This window comes from Penicillium argentinense, assembly GCF_028826775.1.
Source record: "Penicillium argentinense strain IBT 30761 chromosome Unknown utg000002l_segment0_segment0, whole genome shotgun sequence".
Lineage (NCBI taxonomy): Eukaryota > Fungi > Ascomycota > Eurotiomycetes > Eurotiales > Aspergillaceae > Penicillium > Penicillium argentinense.
This window is the reverse complement of record NW_026622661.1, coordinates 696,067-717,885: the sequence shown is the minus strand read 5'-3', so window position 1 is coordinate 717,885 and position 21,819 is coordinate 696,067. Positions and strand designations below refer to the sequence as shown.

Sequence of the window (21,819 nt, the reverse complement as noted above, 5' to 3'; positions counted from 1 at the left end):
TACATTTCCATCTTTTCAATTGCAACATTATTTTTGATTTTTTATTCTTCTGGTTTGCGACAGATGTAATTATGCTACGGACTCGCAAATGAATTTCACAATTTCCCCGCCCAGCTTTTCACCATCCGTCGTTTTGCTCGCTCTCGACTTCCCATCGTCGTACAGCGCATCGTCAAATACCCCTGCGTCGTGTCGCGCCTTCAAAATACAAGACATGATGAACTCGGTGAACTCGGGGTGTGCCTGCACACTCCATACTCGACCAGGCATATAGAGGCCCTGCACAGCGCAACGCGGGCTGTATCCAAGATTGATGCATCCCTCGGGGACTTCGTGCACGATGTCGCGGTGCATTTGTTGCAGATGCTGGAAAGCGTTAGTAAATCATCCTTGAAACAACAATTTGGAAACCTACTAATTTTTCTTGGCCGAACAGTTCCTGACCGGCCTCAGTCAACGTGATCTCCTCCACCGAAATCTCCCACCCGCCATCGCCTCTCCCAACAGGAGCACCCAGCGCCCGCGCGAGAATCTGGTGCCCAAAGCAAATTCCAACGACCGGCTTCTTATGCTGCTGCACGACCCCACGGACATATTCGGTGAGGCTCACAATCCACGTGTCATCCGCAAAAGCGTCGTGTTCTGTCGCGATTTAACTTTCAATATACATCTAGCAAGGAAGAAAACACACTTACTGCTTCCCGTGAGCAGAAACGCATCGCATTCATTCGGATTTGGATACACCGGATTCCCGACGACATTCCACTTGCTCACTTGAATGTCCACCGGCGACCTAGACGCCTGTGAGCCCCTCTTCAATAGTCCCTCGAAGATGTCTCCATAATTGCCGACTTGCTCAACAACGGGCGGGATCGGTGTATCGCACTCGAGCACTGCAACGCGTATTGTGCGTGTCATTTTCGTGAAATCTTTGCTGGTGTTGCCAGCCTCATGACCCGACGGTGAATGTACATTTATGGAGATGCGATAGCTGGTATCGCTGAGCGCGATGGGACCCACCGCGCGGTCCGAGGAACTTTCTCCGTCGCAGACTTCCCGCTGCCGCGCCTGAGCTTGAGCCAATCATGACTTCAACCGCCGCCTGGTACATCTGATGTTTTTGATGCGTGGGGCTCCATGATCCTCATGGGTCTGGTAGATTTTGTTGGTTGCTTCATCTTGTGTCGGTGCAGATGAGGTGGTGTATGGCTTCCATCTTCTAGAGTGCGAAACGCGCACTGAGTAATTAGTATGCTCAAAAGATGACACATCTCCATCCCGCATTCAAGGTTCGTCGTACCAGGAAAAAAGAAAACACATTCGACTCGAAGCTTGAGCTGCGAGGGAGCAAAAGCATAAAGGGCTTGCTAAATCTGACTTGTGATCCTACCATCCTTGGCGCGCCACAGGCCGGGAGATTTATCGACCAGCTCGTCAAGTCTCTACATAGATGGCTTATCCAGCCGACATCATGTTGGTGTGGCTGCTTTCTGGAGTCTTGAATCCATTGAAGGACAATAGTCAGACTTGGCAGCCTAAAAGTTTTCTTCAGCTTCTGAGGTTCGAGATGAGGGGTAACGCCACATATCGTTATGTATGCTGATTTCGCCCGATTGTTAGGTTTAACACGAAACGAATACGAGGAGGCTTCCACGGCCTGTGTTAGGGCTTCTGGGTGGGAGGTGGATCTAGGCGCTACTGGGATTATGACTTTCTTACCTCCCATCCGCCCCAAGACGATGATGTGCGGGGCATATGACCCTGGTCTCACGGGCACGCTTTGAGATCGGCACTAGTTTAGTGCGCATTCATATAGCTAGTCACTATTCCACTTTAAAGGGACTACCCCTTTTAAAATAGACGACCGGTTACCCAGCAAGTTCAGTCCCAAAGTCATAAGTCCTGTCAGCCACCAGCTTTAGGTTGGGTAGAGGCTAGTAATCAGACAGCAAGCTCAACACTGCACCTAATGGCGAGTACTTATGGAGTGGGGTATCGTCGGGGAGATGGATGATCCATTGCTGTTGAGGCCTGTAAGAAGCTGGATCGGTGCTATATGCATTGAAATCTACATGGGCCTCTGCAGAAAGTCGCCCGTCAACATAACTCTGCATCCCATGATCAATTCTACTGGCACTATATCTTCGGTTGTATTTGCTGTTTAGTTCGTATACCTAGGTACTGTCAAACTATGCAGAGTTTGAATGAGGTATAGCGCCACCGAGAGCATATTTATTGCGACATGGCAGCTCGCTCCAGTGCTTTCTTGGCACCTATCGGCCAGGTAATTAGCGGGTGTGATGGCTTCGACGGAAGGAATAGAGTTTTATCGAGTTTCCAATTATCTAGAAACTATAGATAATGGTGGACTGCTGCATATAACTTTGAAAACAGCTCAAAAGTCTAGAGAAGCCTAGAACATGATCCAACTGGATCCAGCCTTGAATAAAAACAACTGTCAGCGAGTAAACGTTGCTTACCTATGGTTGCCTATCAACCACGCCCATCTACATGGCATATAAGCCGAGCCACGATTCTGGTCCTTGCGGCTCACTCCAAGCCACCGCCTGCTTACCTCGAAGTTAGTCGCATTTGTTTCCCTATCAATTTGACTATGACAATATCCAAAGCCTCAAACTTGGTGATGAGGAGCGAACGTATTATATGACAGTGACACTGATTGCCTGAGATGTTGTGTGAGTTGAGGCTGCTCTTAGTAAGTATCTCCAATATCGGCTCTCACACTATCAGCCTGGGGAGCGCCATTGTTGGAGATTCGCGCTCATTCGCCTCGAAGCAGCCTCGGAAGAATACATAGCCTCCATGGGAGTGTGGAATTGTGTAACGAGAATGCAGTCAGAAGAAGGACTAGCCAGCTGACCCACCGAGACCAGTACGAAGTGGCTTGTTCAGTTGGAGATTATGTTTTCGACACACTCATATTGATCATGGGATGAATGGAGGCTGAGACATGCAAAAAGAGGCGACAGTCAATCTAGGCGGCCAGTAGGCATGTGAAAATAGACGTATGAGGAGCTCAGACAGCCTTGGAGCCTAGTAGTATGACCATGGAATTATATAAAGGAAGGAGGACTCGTGTCGATCCAGATACTCACCTAACACACTTCAACTGAAAATTCAAAAAGAGCACAGTTAAATTCACCCTTATTTCCTCATTGAATCATCACAATGAAGTTCAGTCCCCAGGACACATTCATTGATAAAGATGAGAATGGTGTCGTCCGTAGCCTGGAGCACCTGGAAGCGCCATATATGGCGGACGTATCCTCGATCGAGGGTGATGCTGTGAGCGTCAGCCAGCAATACCTGAGGGATGCTGCGGCAATCTACGGAATACCGGAGGTCTTCCTCAACGACCTCGACACAAACGCTCTGTCGCAGCCAGAACTGACGGATCGTTCGACACCCGCACTCAACCTGGCCGGAGACCCAAGACCACGGCACAAATGCACGATGGTGTCCTACCAGCAGACTGTTCTCGGCTTACCCATTTGGGAAGCTGGTTTCAGCATCACCCTGGACGAGGACATGAATGTTGTCAGTTCCCTTAGCACCATTGAACAGAGCGTCAAGACCAGAAGCCCTAAGCGAGATGCTGTGGCCCGCGATGCGCTGGATGAAAAGCGTCTTCGCCAAATCCTAGGGATCGAAGAAACACAGCCGAAGGTCACTATCAACGCACAGCGTCTCTTGGTATACAAGTACGATTCCAGCAGCCGACTGGATACTGAGGAAGATGAGACCCGAGAGTCTGGCGTGGATGTGGCAGTCCCAACCCTCGAGCTCCCACCTGTCCGAAGCAGCATTGAGGCCGGTGCCTTCTATGTTTGCAGAGAAGTCTTATTCACGTGGCCGCTGCCTAACTTCGGAGACATTAACTGGAGAGCCTTTGTGGAAGTTGATACTGGGAGTGTCGTTTACCTGCGTGCATTGATGGCTTCCATCCATGCGTATGTATACACCATGGACCCTTTCACCCGCCTCGGTGCTACTGGACCCCCCGCTTCTGCGCCACTGGCCCAGCTTGATAATGCTAGAGAATGGAAGGAGCTTCCCGCAGTGACTGCATCTTCCCCACAGCAACTGACCGGCCGGTATGTGCGAGTCCGAGATTTCGACCCCCGGCGATCCCCCCTCCCACCAGTGCGACAGGAAACTTTCGCTATAGCGTGCCCACTGATGGTTTTGCTGCGAGCAATGCTTACTACCAAATGGCACGCCTGTTCAAACTCGTGGAAGAGCTGGGGTTTGATGTGAGGAAGCTATTTGATAGCACCGCTCCCGACTCCCAATTCCCTCTCCCAGTGGACCATCGTGGGTTCAGCAATGCTGTGAACGCGAAGGCGCCGGGAAACACCAAGGGAGATGGCTCTGGGGGATTCATCTTCGGGCTGGCCGCTGCTGGCACGTCCGTAGGCATGGCCTCGGATTTCCGTGTGGCCGCACATGAATTCTGTCATGCTCTCCTCTGGGAAGCTGTCCATAGCCCGAACTTCGGGTTCGCCCACAGTGCCGGTGATGCGCTCGGCTCCATTTTCTGCGATCCGGTGAACAAGCACCCCGATCGATTCAATTCTTTCCCGTGGATCACGATCGGTCGCCGACATGATCGTTCGATCGCCAATGGCTGGGCCTGGGGAGGCACTCAGGACCGCGGAGGGTATCTGAGCGAGCAGATTCTCAATACTAGCCTGTTCCGAGCCTACCGATGCCTTGGTGGTGACTCAGCCGATGTTATCCGTCGCAAGTGGGCCTCTCGATACATGCTTTACCTGATCATTGCGGGAATCGCATCGTTGGCCACCAGCCCCATCACCCCCACTCAAACTCCGGTGCCGTACGTGACTGCCATGATGCTGGCAGATCGGGGTGAAGTCCTAGGATTCCCAGGAGGCGCGGTTAGAAAGGTCATCCGCTGGAGTTTCGAAGAACAGGGGCTCTATCAACGCCCGGGTGCCCCGACTCCGGTCACCACGAGAGGTGCTCCTCCTGCTGTGGATGTGTATATCGAAGATGGACGGAACGGTGGTTATAACCACGCCGTTACCTGGGACCAGGCACCTGGCGTCTGGAACCGGCGGGCGGCGGATTCCGGGACGGTGCATCAGAATCCGCTCAAGGGTGTTGCCAACTTCTGTTATGTTCGGGTGCGAAATCGTGGGACGTCGACGGTGCCTTCCGTTCGGGTTAACGCGTATCACCTGACCGACGTGGCGGCAACCAGCTGGCCAGACGGATTTGAATCCACTACTACTGGCCCCATTACCGTGACGAATATTGCACCTGGTGGCAGCAGGTTGGTCGGTCCATTTGAATGGATTCCTCTGCATAACGCTCCTCGAGACCGCCTCATGGTCTCGGCCACTGCAGTGGGCGACCGGTCCAACATCGATCTAGCCAGCGGGTTAGCTTGTGCCCGTGGTCCCATTGAAATCGACAGAATCGTCCCGTTTGACAATAATATTGCCCTTCGTACAATGACTATTGCTTAAGAGGATGGGCATGGAGGTCATTGAGTTCGTTGGTGGAACAGACTGCCATCTGAATTTTAATTGTACTGAAACTTGATAGTTATTTCGAATGCCACTTTTTTACCACTACTCACAGAACAGAAGTAATACAAAACACACTCTCGCCATACAGTTCATTAATCGCCGTTGATTATATTATGTTGTAGGGATCAGCATATCAGCGGTAGTGATGGCCGACCGGAAGTATGCTCTTGGGCTGGTATTCAACCTCACAGACTAGGAGCAGAGGCAGGGGTATCAATGCAGGCATTCTCACCCTTTTCTCACTTCTCTTATCCCTAGTCTCTAGAATTCGCACCCATTTGGCGTGAGTGAGCCCATTGGCGCTCACTCACCCAAACACACAAACGAAAATTGTTGATTTATAAGTGATGCTTTAGTGTTCATGTTGTTGAGGGGAGTTGATTGTGTTAGATACAAGTAGACTGGTGAACAGGTATATAGGCATGCACATGATCCCAGCCCCCATGATTATCCCAGTAACCGTGATATTTCAACACTCCCACTCGCTAATATCCTTCGTCAGAAGGATATTCGGCGGTTTTTCGCCGGTCGACATACCGATCTCTCATCATCGGCGCTTCAACCATTGGTCCTCGGACAAATTTCGAAGCCTTGCTCAAGGCGATGGCGATGCATGGAATGCGGCCAGTTATTGATCGGGTCTATTCCTTTACGGAATATCGTGAGGCGTATCGGCGGATCGAGAGTGGAAAACACATCGGCAAGGTTGTTATCGACTGCACGAAATAGGCCGATGTATCGAATACCAATTCCACCTTTACCGATTTGGTCTGCACAAATACAACGGCCGAACTTTGATGCCTGAGGTACACTTTCCCGATTCATTTTGTATTTAGTGATCTGACCACATTGTGCACTACTATGAAGATCAGCCAGAATGGTGTCTAATACCTTCATCCTAAGCTATGTTGCAAATCAGTCTAGATAAATTTTCGAAACGTCTAGCTATAGTTTTCGAGAAAAAAGGAAATAAGGAAAGAAGCAATGCTCTTTCTTCTAAGAATGTCCACTACAGGCAGCTAACTCCGCACAGATGAACAGGATACCTGCTATCTACAGATGCGCTCTGAGTACCCGTCAAGGAACTGTGCCATTCTTAAAACCACTATGGAGAGGCCACACGTGGCTCGCAACCACTTTGTCGCTCAAGTTGTAGATATTATGCACCCAACAGGGAGATGGTTTCCAAATGTCCGCGTAGATTAAGTTGCATCAAGCAGGAACTGTTGTCCGCAAAGTGTCCAGCTCCAACTTTTTTATTCGAATTTCTGCTGCAGGGATAATGAGGTACATAAAGAAACATCAGCGACTATATCGCTCAAGGGGCCATAGGCTGATGGGTATTGACCTTGGGCTCTTCCTATCCACCTAAGCATGGGCCGTGGCGAGGTCTACACGTGAGAACCTTCATCCGAATCCGCGACCACAAGTGTAACAGACAAAATCCCGCTGCTGGAAGTATTTTGATGTTTCATGGCGTTGAAGGTGCTCCTTGCGCCGATAACTAGCATCGCAGCCAGGTAAATGACACCTGAACGCCTCGTGTTAGTGCTATCCGGAGGGACCCGGAGGATTCTGGCCGAACACAATTTCGCTGCCGAACCCTTCCAAATTAATTGAAGATCACCACTTAACGCAGATAGCCTGGAAACGGAATGAAGATGAGTGAGCCTTGCCGACGCATTCGGGGCTATTCGGGTTGCCGAGTGACCCCTTGGCCTCCCACCGGCCTCCCACCGCTTCTAAGCTCTAGGGGAAATGTGGAACAAAATTGACCCTTAACATTCGAGAATTTTAAGGTAAACGTAGAAAATGTACAAATAAATATGACGAGTGCGACGATTAACGCAATAAATTGTAGCAAGGAACATTGGAATAATACATGTTGAAGAGGGGAACGCTCGATGGCTGCACGCGCTGAGACGTGCGGGTCGATTCAGCAGAAAAACCACCACAAAACACACGCGTAGCAATCAGGAAACAGCGAGAAGCTCAAATGTAGGGGTCAGGCCGGGGAGGTGTAAGAAGGTGTATTCTAGAACTAGCTATCCGGCCACTGTATACTGCCGGCTATGTCACATAGTCTGGATGGCACCCATGTAGTAGGGGAGGGGTCCCCCCACTACAATGTATAGTTATGACAAGATCGTTATACTTCGGGTAGAGGATGCTGGCGGGCGGCCAGCGAGAGGCCGGTAGTCTTGGCAACAATCAGAAATCTACGAATCATGACTTTCGAACTGATGTCAGCCCTTTTTACGTTGCTAGTTTTTTGAGTTCTTATTGATAAATTACCAACACAAGAAAAATTCCTGGCTATAAATATCCCGCAAGCTCCCCGATATCTGGCCAAAGGACTATATCTCTCTCTACACCTCACAATCATGTCTCATTCCATCTTGTTTGTCGGCGCTACTGGCAACACCGGCCGAGCTGTCGCTGAAACATTGCCGAAATTGCTCCAATCAAACGACACTTTGTCCGGTCACCGCATTATTTCTCTGACTCGCTCCTCGGCCAGTCCAGTGGCACAAGAGCTTGCTAAAATTCCTGGAGTTGAAGTGATCGAGCAGAACTGGGTGGAAATCACCGTCGAGTGGCTCCGCAAACACCAAGTCACCAGAGCTTTTATTGCATCCCACAATGAGCCCAACCAATTCGCCGAAGAGTCGACATTTCACCTGAACACCCTCAACGCCGGCGTTAAGTATGTTGTGCGGATCTCGACCACTGCTGCAAACGTCCGCCCTGATTGCCCTGCCTACTATCCACGCCAGCACTGGGCTATCGAGGCTCTCCTCAGCTCACCCGAGCTCAACAACCTACAGTGGACGTCTCTGCAGTCTAACGTCTTTTCGCCACTTATCATGTCCCCTGCTGCGGAGTTAATCAGAAAATACCGCAAGACTGGAGAGCAGGATACTCTTCGGCTGATGCTGTCAGAGGATGCACCTGTCGGCATTATCGACCCTGACGAGATTGGAGTTATTGCAGCTCATCTCTTGTCCCAGGATGACACTTCCGTGCACAACAAGGCTAAATACGTCTTGAATGGACCAGAGGACATTACTGGAAAGAAGATTGTCGACATGATTGAGCAGCACATTGGTACGCCCGTCAAGGATGTTAGCTATAAAGACGTCTCGTTCATCGACATGCTTTATGAGTACCAGTACGCGGCAACCAAGCAATCAAAGAACGTCATCTATTCCATTCAACAGGCTCCTGAGACAGCGTGGGAAGGGAAATGCTCGACTTCTACATCCAGCAAGGAGGTCCTGGAGCTTGCTGCTCCAAAGCGCACACCTGCTGATATCCTGAAGTCTCTACTGGAGGGATAGGAAATGGTACTGTTAAGATGCATGTTAATCCTGATGATGCCTGGTGCCTGAAGCTGTCGGGATGCTTCATCATTTCCGATTGCTGCTTCGTGCCACGCCAGGCCGTGACGAGGCTCTAAGTTCGTTTTCAGGAAGTGGATCACTCTACATTTACCCACAGAGATGTATATAGTTGAGGTAGCCTTCATATCGCCTTTAAAATATTGCGAGGGGTCAGGGTAAATGAAACCATCATCATCATCATCGTTTGTATCAGGATTATGGTAAATAGAGGCTGCATGTATCTAGAGCAATAACCGCTTAGACATGTAAGTGTTTTGACATTTTTAGAGACTTCAATTGGGTATATTTACCACGGCCCTTCCGATAATAGCATCATCCTTGATCTTGTTAATCAGATTCGGCGCCTCTTTAACAACAAACACTTCAATCTCCGGCTGATCACTCCATCTAAAGCAAGCTGCAACAGCTCATGGATTTGTTCCTCTGTGCCGACTTTAATAGAGAGTCCTATTCTCCGTCAGCATCTCCACGAATTCCAGCAAGTAGAGACCTTATCCACAAGCTTACCTTGGGCAGCACACAATGTCGCAGAATCGGAACTTCTATATCCTTTCTTAGGAGACCGTCGTTAATATATGCCCCATATTCCTAACTAAAGCCGGCGCAGTCTTGAATGCCTCCTTCTCACCCGGCACAACAATAGTCGCATGCGCACCTCCGCCAGTCAACTCAAGCACTCGCGCTGCAACATCTTCCGCCTTGAAGTCAATGAACGCCTCAGCGCCAGACTTGAAACTGAGCTCCCTCTTTGCCTCTCTATCTATAGCAATGACACGGAGCTTCCTCGCTCTGGCTGCAAGCTGCACACCGGTATGCCCGAGTCCACCGCCAGACCCGGAGATCGCGATCCAGTTACCGGGTCGTGGTTCATTCTCCAGGGGAGCAAGAGCGTTGGCCATGGTCAATCCTGCGCAGAGGAGTGGTGCCGCAACCTCATCGGGTAGTCTGTCCGGGATCCTTGTGACGAACCTGGCATCGGCGACAACGTAGTACTGCTGCAGCGTTCCAGGGACATCGCGGCCTGTGCTGAGCTGCTTTGCGCAGGCTTGCGTGTAGCCCTATTGGCAGATGGAGCACTCGGTGCAGGCTTTGTAAAGCCATTTTACTCCCACGCTGATTGAGGGGTATTGGGAAGGCATTGGAGCCGGCCTGGACGACTGTCCCGATACCTTCGTGGCCGATGATGGAGTTGTAGGTGCCCCAGCCCAGCCCAGCGCGGACTTCTGAGTGGCTGGCGTGAATTATTGTTAGAACACATTTATCGTGAGAGAATGCGATATCTCACCAGATTCCGGTGCAGTTTAGCTTAACGAGGATCTCACCAGGTCCTGGTTCGCCGATGGCTATACCATCCCGTAACGTGATCTTGAAGTTGTCGCCTGGGTTTTGTACACAGAGCAGCTTTTTGAGAGGAGGAATTTGCAGTGTCATTATGAATGTTGGTATGTTGTCAGAAGAACAAAATTGGCGACGGAGATGCGCTTATAGCTCCGCTTGCCAATGCCGAAGCAGCTAGCTGCCGACCGAGGGAACTCTAAATATCCCCAGACTCCCCACAATTTTTGTCATTATTTGATGCTAGACAACTACGGCTCTTACTGATGCTTCTTCCTACTACTGACCGAATTGCTATTAAGATTATTAAGATTATGAGTAGTGTCACTTCGAGAAAAGATGCCCGTCCGCCTTTCCCGCTTGGATCACTCTCCTTTTACGGATTCTACGGCAAATCGCAGCTGGTTCTCGTCTTCGACTAGCTGGTTCTATAAATAGATCATGGTGACCTAGTATCCATGAGAATAATTTATTGTTTGTTCTGATTAGTATATCCACTTGGTCCACAACGACCATGGCAACGTAAACTCGTTCAAGAGAGAAATAGGTTCTGGAGGCGGAGGAGAATGGGTTCTGGGGAAGAATAGGTGCAGGGGAATGATGAGTCTAGGTATTCTTCATTGTTAACTTGCTACGTCTGTTCTACCTAAGTACTGCGTACTGCGAACAATAGCGATCATCACAAAAGGACGTTGACCAAAAGTAACTTTCATCAGCCATATAATTTCCAATCGTGGCGAAAAGTGAAAATCGCTGTTTTGCCCCGATGCTCATTGATAGCTGCCATAGGACAACGTGCCACTCCTCAATTGTCTACATAGAAGGTTCAAGAAACGGGATTCTAACGGTCCAAAAAGAAGCAAAGCCTAGATAGGGCTGGCTCTGGCAGGATTGAGCGGCGCATAAATGCGCCTTGCCTTACTGTTGTGATATGTCGTATCGTAACGGAATCAATTCCTAACCTCACGGAATTACCAGCTTTGATTGGAAATCAATCTGGAGATCGCATGTGTATATAAACCCTCAAGTTTTCTGTCCAGAAGGAATACAAGCAATTAGACCTGGGCAGAACCCATGGGCCGGCCCAAATGGGTTGACCCATTTGGGCCCATGGGCCGAAAAATCGATTTTCTGCCCATTCATGGGCCGGCCCATTTGGCCCATTCGACCCATTTTAGGGCGAAAACTAGTGTACAGGTGACTTTCATAATTCATGTACTTTACGCGTGCTCTTGGCTGTAATGCCTTGGTAACAAGAATGATTGATTGCTCTTAGTTATATACGATATTCAGTTAAAAGAGGGCATTTTGATATTACTGTAGAAATCAACTATATCTCATAGCCATCTAATAACCTTGAACGCTTTCGAACTCTTCCTGAAACACGCTGTGTGTTTTGCTCAGGCAGATCAGGCTCCTCAGGCTCAGACTCCCCCTCAGCTCTTCGGCAGGCTCATTAACACTCCTTCGCCTCTTCGAATCATATTGCGCAGGGCCTTCTTCATTATCACTAATCTCCAGAATACCCTCCTGCGTACGCTCATCCATCTCTTCTTGTTGGAATTCTATCTCAGTCTCAGTTGCGCACGCCCGAACGAAAGCAAGCTGCTCCTCTTCTAGATCAAATCGAATCCCACACATAAGAAGCATTAGATCCTGAATAGTACTCGATTGTAGTGAGCCACGGCGACAGTGGCAGATATCACGCGCGGAGTTAAAGAGACGCTCCACGCCTGCGCCTGTGGCTGGGACGGAAAGGAAATCTCGAGCGAGAGCTGCGAGTACTGGAAATCTGTGTTCATGATCTCTCCAGAATTCGCGCGGAGGAATTGATACCGTGCCTGTTTAAGGCATTTAAATTAGAAAGAGTGTTTGGTTTAAGAACAGAAGACCACGTACTACTCTCGAGATACTGAGTGAGCTCAGGGACTGGGGCAGTAGACCGACTACCACAAGCGAGTAGTAGGTAAATCTCACCCGTAGGCTTCACAGTCTGTAAACCTCCAGTCTGTGAGAGAGAGCTATATACACTATCCTCGTAGTGCTTAACTCGGGCTTCGAGAGCTTGTCTGTATTGGGCAGCAAAGTCTTTCTCGTCATCCCGCCAATCTGAGGTCTGGAAGAATTCAAGCTTATACTGCGGCGCCAAAATAGTCCCAGTTGAGTATATATCACTAAGACCTTCAAGGTCAGTCATCATATAATAATCCCTGAGCTTACTTTCGGCTCTTCTCAGAGCATCAAGCATTTGTCTTTTCCATCCGATCTTCTTCCGTTGTAGCTGGCGGATCCGGCTCTCAAGATGATTAAAGAGACGATTGTAAATACTGAAAACAGTATGAATCGTTATGTCTTTTGTTTTTGAGAGAGCAGTTGTGAATCTGTAGAAAGGCTGGGTGATACAGATCAGGTAATCAACCCGCCGCCACTCATTTGATGTGACCTGAAGATGAGAATGATGAAATTCGGAGCAGAACGTATAAAACACAGGCTGTAGCTTCTTAGCCCGGCGGAGCATTAAGAAGGTCGAATTCCAGCGCGTCCTGACATCCTGGATTGGGAATAATCGAGGTGTATTAGACTGGAGGTTTTGGAAGGATTCACGGCGCTGAGGGCTTGCATTGATGAAGATAGCGAGGTTTCGGATCTAAACAATTGTATAATTAGTATATGTTTGATAGGTAGAAAGAATAGTTTAAGATCAAACCTTCTTAAGTGTATTCGCCATACTATACTCTCTTGCTGTTTGACGAGCTATTTTAGTATACTCTTCAGTCCAGACCGTATCGACATTCTCATTCACTGGGTTGGCCTTTATTTGACCAAGGAGCTGCTTTAGGCTCAACTGAATCACATGGGCGAGGCATGGTACTCGGATAATAAGAGTATCAGAACGAAGGCCCTGAGACTGAAGAGAGTCTTGCAGAGATGAAATAAGAGTTGAATTGTTAGACGCATTATCAGTTGTGACAGCTAACACTCGCTCTTTGATCCTATGCTTTTCAAGCAGGTCTAGAACAACTGTGCTTAGATAAGCCCCAGTATGAACACCAGACAGAGGCTCAAATCCTAGTAAAACCTCCCGATATTCCCAATCAGCGTCAATAAAGTAACCAGACACTGCCATAAAGGCCTGTTGGAAAGGGGAAGTCCAACAATCTAAGCTTAGTTGAGAGCTTTGCCTTTGGTGGAAGCTTCTGAAGTATTTCTTTCTGCTGATCTTGTGCTTTTGTTTGAATTCGACGCTGTAAGGTTCTTCGAGAGGGAAGGCTTATAGCTGTTGGCGATTTCTGAGCTAGTTGTAGAAGCTTAAGGAACTCGGGATGTTCAACAGTCGTAAAGGGAAGCCGTAGGGTAGTAATTGCAGAGATTAACTGGTGTTCCCAACGGGACTCGCTGAACGGCTCTGGTGCGATTTTTGCCTATTAAGTAGCAAAATTAGCTTTGATCTAGGAATAAATAAATGAGAGACTTGCCTGCTTCTGTAGTAGCCGGTGGATGCTTGATTGACCCTTTGTTTTACATATTGCCCGTTCTAGGTGTCTTCGTAGAGCAGTTGTTCCTTGCTTCCCTGCCGTCCCTGCTTTGGTATGAACTAGAGAGTTCGGATGGTTCAAAATTGCTCCACAGTTCTTGCACATCACCTTAGGTTGTCCAGTAATAAAATGGGCAACCTGTTCGAAGTCGGCCCATATATCTGCTCGCTGGCCTCTTCGATCCCAGAAAGTAGATTGGTGCTCAGAGTGCCCACTCTGGGTCTGGATCCACCAATCCACGAAATCCTCTTTATTCATATCTTCGCATAGAACGTAGGTTTGTGCTGGATCTGTGGAGCGTCTGAGAGAGGTGGGAACAGAGAGAGGGGGAGGAAGCTGCGTTTGGCTTGCGGAGTGCTCGGGCGCGACGCTAACGTAACCCGTAAGCGAGTGGATCATGTAAGCCAGCGGATCACTTACCCAACTACCCAGCCACGAAAATATATATAAAATAACCACCAACCAATATATTCAATTAACACTGTTCACACACTAATTAGGGCACCTAGTTCTCTTATGCCCTATATTCCAACAATTTGAACACCTCGGCGGCGCTCTCTGATTGGCCGAATTCGCTACCGCAGCCGCCGCCGTATTGTCTATGATCTCTGCTTCAACACCATTTGCCTCCTTCTCAATACGCTCCTGAGCCTCACCAACAGTCATCCCACCATTATTAGCTATTCGCCGATTTGGTAATGCCCTTTTTCGCTTTTGGTGGGCATTTTCAGCGCGTAACCGCTCATTCTCATTGCTTACTAGAGCAACCTGATGAATTGCTTGTTCAGCGCCCTTGATTAGCTGCTGTAACGCAATCTTAGCAGGACTTGGGGGCGTATATGAGCGTTGCCGTAGTAGTGTTTTGATTGAAGAAGCCTGCCGTCGGATATCAACTGGATGAATTGGCGTGTGAGGTATGAAATCGCGGCTACTATCACTACCACGGCTGGTTGGAGGGGTTGGTGTTCGAAGCTGAATATCAAGAATATTAAGCACTCGCTGTGGCTGATATGGTATAAGTCCTGCAGCGGCGAAGCTATTTGATATCGTAGCTGGTTTATATACCTCTGTACGCGTCTGAGGATATGAGGCCAGAAAATCAAGCTTATCAATATGATTAACGCCATTTCGCATCTTAGCCTGAACGTGTTGTCCGTATAGCCGTTTCAAAACAGCAAAACAGCCAATATCGAGAGGTTGAAGTAAATGAGAAGAGTGCGGAGGCATACAGATTGGAATAATCTGGTTTTGCTGGCAAATATCGTCGAATTGAGGTGTAACATGGCTTCCGTGGCCATCCATCACTAATAGCCGCCATACCCCATGTCGACAGTTGGTAGTATGCGGAATAAAGTGTTTTTCAAGCCAAGCAAGACCAATTTGATCCGTAGTCCAGCCATTTGCACTAACTTCAAAGCGCCAGTCTCTTGGCGGAGTAGTAAACCACGCTGAGTTGAAGTTTTTGCCTTTAAAGATAATAGTCGGCGGGAGAACATTAGATCGGTTAATACACTCGATCGCTGTAACCCACTCTCGATTACCTGGCTGCATAAGCTTCCTTTTGCCGTAGTATTCAGCACGTGTGACTACACGTGAAGTGCTTGCTAGGCCCATTGCGAAGCCAGTTTCGTCAAAATTCCAGATATCATTCTCATGAATACCATATTGAATAATGACCTGTCGGAATCGATCAAACCACTCTTGTATAATCTTCGGATCCTCACATAACGCGCGTTTGTAGTCATATCGACGTGAAAAGCGTGTTTTGAGCTCAGGGCAGCGTTGGATATAGTTATATACCCATTTACTACCAACCGACTGAGGCGTGCGTTCTCCACGTTTTAAGAGCAGTATATTGGCCATTTCTCGCACCATATCTTGCCTAGGCGCAACACCACGTGAATCCAGCGAAATTATCCATTTTTGAAGCGATTCCTCTTCCAATTGGGTTAATTTGTGGTTGTTGGCGCGTGTGGTAGAGCGAAACGCGCCTCCTTTCATACGGCGTTGTAGTGTGGTATATGGAACGTCGAATTGCTTCGCTGCTTCGCGAATAGAAGTAATTTCGTCATTTTTGAGAGCTTGTATAGCAAGTAGGATTCGGCCTTCCTGCTCAGTCGAATTTTGTTGAGATTGAGTGCGAATTGGTGGCATGGTATGTGGTTGAATAGGACGCGTTGCAGAACGCGGTCGGAAATTGGGCGGGTGATCCGCTCGCTTACATGATCCACTCGCTTACGGGTTACGTTATCCGTTAAAAGATAGGATGAATCATCAAATTCCCCACTCTCTGAAAAGGGTACTGAGTAGATATCCGATAGTTGAGACATGATAGTTTGGTAAGAAAGCTCAATAATCCCAACGTTAAAGAGAAATCATCGTTGACTATAAAGAGGAGATAGGTTGGCCTATATTTAAGCTAGAATACAGAGTTCGTAGATAGCCTGGACTATCATGCCAGGCGCAGAAAGCCCGGGAAACGCGTCTCCTATGTTCGCGATAATTGGCTATTTAGTCACCAAGTCCCACATCTGAATATCTTTTATTAGTTAGTCCCATGGGCCGGCCCATGGGGCGGCCCATTTGCCTTCGAAATTCGTGCTACGGCATCCCCCGCAGTTTCTATCTCATCGACAACTTTTTTTTTACCCTTCAACGTTCACTATATAAAAGATTTAATCCATCCCTACATCTAATTCGTAAACAAGAAAGCTTTTAAACGTACATAAAGTTATATTTTATTATACGATACTTTAAAAAATCAAGCAAAAATGACCTGCGTCGAGATTTCGGAAAATTAACATCAAGAGCAGAAGGACAATTTGAATTAATTGATTGTGAACACTTCGATATATGTATTCAAGTTAGAAGAGATTACGCTGTGCGTAATCTATTCTGTACTTCTGTATAAGATCTAAGACAGCTATAAATTACGCTAGTAATTCTGGATATTTTATATATTTATTATGCAGATTTGGGGGCTAAATGGGCCAAATCGTGGGCCGACTGACCCATTTGTGGGCCAGCCCAAATGGGCCGACCCACGAGGTTTTTGTCCATGGGCCGGCCCATGCCCAGGTCTACAAGCAATCTTCCTCTGAATTACAACACTTACTGTTACGGACCCTGCCACAGGAGGGGCCGCAGCCTACAGATGGGCCACTGAGAGCCAATCATTCCCAGACAGCTCGTGCACAGTGCCAGCGTGCTGCATCCGAGGATCTTCCTCCGGCGTGGATCAACTACAGTCCGGGAGCCACGTGACCACCATCAGGGGGTCATATACTCCATTCTAGCTTAGATGACCAATAACAACACACATCTCCCTAACAGGTTATGAGACCCTTTTTCTCTTCAATTTGAGCTATACGGAGCTGTTCTATGATAGCTGTGCCTTCAAGAATGTCAGCTGCCTCTCCCTCATCCGGTGAAAAGCTCCCAATCCTTGACTATTCGAATTGGGTTGACTGGAGCGAATTCTGGAGAGACCATCTGATCCTCTTTGACCTCTGGCAATACATCGATCCATCCTCTACAGCAACCGTGCCACCTCCTACCTCCAATGTCAATCGAGATATCGCTAAAACGTTGACTGAGAACCTTGCAAAGCTACGCCAGCATGTTGCTCCTGAATGTCGAAAGCTCCTTGTTGGCCATACAAATCCTAGAGACCTCTGGTCTTCGCTCAAGGCTGGCTGTGATCGAGGAACAACTCTACCATTGCTCGCCCAATACGAATCGTTCCAGAGCATCAAATGGGAACCAAAAGACACCATTTCTACCTATACAAGCCGATTCCGCAATGTCTTTCTATCTCTCGAAAACACCCCCTACAAGATACATCGAGATATAGCAGTCCATATCCTTGTGAATCGACTTCCCGATTGCTACAAGACAGAAGGCCAAGCAGCCAAGCAACTGAACCTACCCTTTATCGAAACTGTTACCTACCTGCTTGCCAATATCAAAGACACCTCCTCTGCAGGTGACAACACCTCTGGCCAAGCTCTAGTAGCTCGAGGTCGTCGACCAAACCGCAGATCAAGCGCTCAGCATCTCCGTGACCAAGGCCGCTCAGGAGTATCAAACCGCCGTGGTCGATCAAACCGAACCTCTCGAAACAAGCGTATCATCTGCAACTGGTGCAAACGAGAAGGCCATTTTGAACGTGACTGTCGAATTCGTCAACAACAACTAGATACTGGAGCTGCAAGATTAGATGGCAGCCGTGCCTATCTAGTCCAGCAGCCGAATATCCCACAGTATCCACCTCAATCTTCGCCTGCACCTCCGCAACCTCCACAGGCGAATATTGCCTATTCACAGCCTCAAGGCTCCGAATCAAATCCCTACAACTATCCGACACACCTCCTCCTCGCGAGAGCTTCCTATGTCAACAGTGAAACCCAGCAGAAGGATTATCTCAGCTGGATCCTTGACTCTGGAGCCACTCAGCACTTTTCGAACAGCAAATCAGACCTCAAGGACTACAAACACTTTCTTGACCCTAAGGAGATCTACCTTGGAGATAATACAAAGATCCACGCAGAAGGATCTGGGACCCAACTTCTACAGATTGGTCCTCATCTCCTTGTCCTGAATGTCTGGTTCGTACCAAAGCTGGCTGAGAATCTGCTATCCCTGCAGCTTCTTGACCGAGCTGGCTATTCAACTCTCATTGAAAATGGCAAAGTCTATATTCGACAGAGTCATGACTCTGCATGGTTCCAGCTCGCCGACTCCAAACGTGGAGATCTTTATCGAACGCATGTGAATCCTGCATCTCTATTGAACAGCCCACGAGCCCTCCGTGCAAGAGAATACAGCACACTTCGATCCTGGCACAATCGACTAGGCCACCGAAATTTCCGCTCAGTGGGAGTTATGATGAAGCTATCTGTACCACGCAAGCTTCCCACCTGTACTGCATGCCTCCAGGGTAAAATGAAGGCAAATCCTCACCCTCCTGTGCTTGAACGTTGCAGCAAGCCATTTGACCGAGTCCATTCTGACCTTGTTCCTCTGGATGGCATCTCCTTTGGTGGATCCAAATATATGTTGCTTCTTGTTGATGACTTCACGCGTTTTGCATGGTGCTTCTTTGCCTCAAGCAAGAATGTTTCAGCCATTGCACCTCTTCTTCAAGGCTTCATAAACATGATCCTGACCCAATTTGATACTATCATCAGGTCATGGCGGACTGATGGTGGTACTGGTGAATTCTCAAACAGCATGGTCAGCGAGATAAACCGCAGATTTGGAATTCTTCATCAGCTTTCTACCTCTGGTGTCAAGCAACAGAATGGTGTACTCGAACGAAGAGTCCAGACAATCAAGAACATGGAACGCTCCATGAGAGCTGGAGCTGGTGTTCTAGATGACTATCGACTACAAGCTGAGTCCCTTGCAACTTCGGTATTCCTATCTAATCTCCTTCCATCTTCTACTCTAGGTAATATCTCCCCACACCTTCTACTGTACAGCAAGCAGCCATCGCTCGCTTCCATGAAGCCCTGGGGATGTCTAGTCTGGATACACCTTCGAAAGGAGCATCGCAGCTCGAGTTCTGATCCTCGCTGCAGGCCAGCCATGATGGTAGGCTATGTACAAGACTCAAGTTCTATTTACAAATGTCTTGATCTCTACACGTTGCAAACAAGCAACCATTCCGAACTCAAGTTCGATGAGGACCTCTTTCCAGGTCCATGGCTTAAACGCCCAGCTGGTTTCAAACCATCGATTGCACATAAACGAAATCCGCCTGGTTCCGCGGTCGATACTGTACTTGGTCAGTCAGTATCGGGAGTGCTTCCCGCAGTATCAGGCATACCACCTTCCTCGATGAACCCCTTCTGGCTGCACCCACCCGCAGCTCCTGTGAACCCAAACGATCCTGCGAAGCCTGCGGATCCTATGGAACTAGCAGATGAATCGGACGTTCCCCCGTCCCTGGCACTCCTCACGGACAGCCAGACCGTCTACAACCAGCGAGGAGTTGTATTCGGCACCTGCGCCAAAATCCACGAGTACGATACTACTAGGGAGCTTGTGGAAGCCGCTTTGATCGTGCAAGGTATGGAGTCGCTCTCCTACCCACCCAGGCAAGCAGCAGAGAGGACAGTCCAAACAGACCACAATGGAGATCCTCTCTCCTATTCGAATGCCTTGCTCCAGGATCCGATTAGGTGGCCACCAGCAGTACAAGAAGAACTGAAATCTCATGAAGAAAATGGAACTTGGATAGTTCAAGAGATCAGTCAAATGCCTAATGGGTGCAAGCCGATCCCTGGCAAGTGGGTATTCAAGCGTAAATTGAGTCCTGATGGAAGTACGCGCTATAAGGCACGTTTGGTGATCAAGGGCTTTCTCCAACGCTTTGGAATTGATTTCATGGAGACCTATGCCCCAACTGCCTCTTTAGCTGCATTCCGACTCCTGGTGGCGATCGCTGTGTTCAATGGCTGGTCCTTACGCAATCTCGATATTATCACTGCCTTTCTTAATGGCAGCATAGACTCTGAAGTCTACATGGGGATACCAGAAGGCATGGATTTAGATCCAACCAGATATATTCTGAAGCTCCGCCGGTCACTGTATGGACTCAAACAGGCACCGCGCATTTGGTGGGATAGGATGACCGCATTCCTATCAAAAGCAGGCTTCTATCAGTGTGATGCTGAGCCAACAATATTCATTCGCAGCCACGAAAACAAATTCATGATACTTCTCCTCTTTGTTGACGACCTTTTGCTAACTGGTGATCAGGAAGCTATTGAGGAATTCGTCCAGGAATGCTGCAATGAATTCAACACTCGGGATATGGGAACACCCAGGCTGTTTCTAGGCATCCATATTAACTATCGAGATGGCAAAGCCATTTTGCATCAGAAAGCATACATCAAGCGAATCCTTGAACGCTTTAATGCACCCAGCAACCCTGTTGCAACTCCCCTAGACCCCAAGCATCCACTTGTTGAAGCAACTGATGCAGACCGTTTAAGTGAAGCAGATTCATCAGAATATCGCGCTGCAGTGGGAGCGCTGATATATTTAATGATCTGTACAAGACCTGATCTTGCATTCGCACTTTCACGCCTATCAAAATTCGTGCAGAAACCGGGTGTAAAGCATGCAGCAGCACTTAAACGATTGCTTCGGTACCTGGCTGGCACCCAGGACCTAGGCATCGTCTTCAGCAAACCATCTTCCACCGAACCAATCCTATATGGCTATAGCGATTCCGATTTCGCTGCAGATCTCAACAATCGACGCTCGACTTCTGGCTTTATATTCCTTCTGAACGGTGGCCCGATAGCCTGGAAATCGAAACAGCAATCCCTAGTCACAAGCTCGACTCATGATGCTGAATATGTTGGATTAGCAACTGCATCATTTGAAGTCATTTGGCTTCGTAAACTCATCCTTTTGATTCTGCCTCAGTATGCAGAACATTCAATGCACTCCAACATCATTTATTGCGACAATCAAGGTGCTATTGCAACTGCAAATCGACCTAACAATTCACCCTCCCCACGATCGAAACATATCGACATCCGTTTCCATGTTATTCGCGAGGCTATTGCTAATGGCCTTATTCGACTCGAATACGTTCGTACGGCAGATATGACTGCAGATATCTTGACAAAGGCCCTGCCTAAGGAATTGCATCAGCGTCATGTCAAGGGAATGGGAATGGAAGCGATATGATGGAATTGGGATCTATGTATCCGAACTGGCCTGGTTTCCTCCATGGTTTTGTCCCACAGGGTTTTGCATGGAGGTTTTCCCCCAGGACTGCCTGTATATAGCTATTTTGTCTTTCTTTTGACTCACCCGTGATCTAGTGGGAGGACCCTAGTCGTTTCTGACGCCTTCGGTAGAGATCTCGGATGAGTGGGAGTGCCAGCGTGCTGCATCCGAGGATCTTCCTCCGGCGTGGATCAACTATAGTCCGGGAGCCACGTGACC

General features: G+C 48.4%; 5 protein-coding genes across 5 annotated transcripts; 3 read left to right on the top strand and 2 right to left on the bottom strand.

The window, feature by feature from the left end:
- Positions 1-69: 69 nt before the first annotated feature.
- On the bottom strand, positions 70-918 carry N7532_001146 (type 1 glutamine amidotransferase; the record flags this gene model as incomplete). The annotated part of the gene is made up of 3 exons (XM_056613640.1): positions 70-366; positions 416-642; positions 696-918. 3 exons carry the CDS (start codon positions 916-918, stop codon positions 70-72), a joined length of 747 nt encoding a protein of 248 aa, XP_056478681.1.
- Positions 919-3,189: 2,271 nt separating this feature from the next.
- N7532_001145 (uncharacterized protein) lies at positions 3,190-5,513 on the top strand (the record flags this gene model as incomplete). The annotated part of the gene is made up of 2 exons (XM_056613639.1): positions 3,190-4,115; positions 4,190-5,513. 2 exons carry the CDS (start codon positions 3,190-3,192, stop codon positions 5,511-5,513), a joined length of 2,250 nt encoding a protein of 749 aa, XP_056478680.1.
- Positions 5,514-7,960: 2,447 nt separating this feature from the next.
- N7532_001144 (NmrA-like family protein) lies at positions 7,961-8,917 on the top strand (the record flags this gene model as incomplete). Its single annotated transcript, XM_056613638.1, has 1 exon — positions 7,961-8,917. One exon carries the CDS (start codon positions 7,961-7,963, stop codon positions 8,915-8,917), a length of 957 nt encoding a protein of 318 aa, XP_056478679.1.
- Positions 8,918-9,534: 617 nt separating this feature from the next.
- On the bottom strand, positions 9,535-10,411 carry N7532_001143 (uncharacterized protein; the record flags this gene model as incomplete). The annotated part of the gene is given in 3 exon segments (XM_056613637.1): positions 9,535-10,038; positions 10,058-10,211; positions 10,266-10,411. The coding sequence occupies 3 exon segments, from the start codon at positions 10,409-10,411 to the stop codon at positions 9,535-9,537; spliced, it is 804 nt and encodes a 267-aa protein (XP_056478678.1).
- Positions 10,412-17,253: 6,842 nt separating this feature from the next.
- Positions 17,254-18,049, top strand: N7532_001142 (uncharacterized protein; the record flags this gene model as incomplete). Its single annotated transcript, XM_056613636.1, has 2 exons — positions 17,254-17,836; positions 17,892-18,049. 2 exons carry the CDS (start codon positions 17,254-17,256, stop codon positions 18,047-18,049), a joined length of 741 nt encoding a protein of 246 aa, XP_056478677.1.
- Between the last annotated feature and the right edge of the window lie 3,770 nt (positions 18,050-21,819).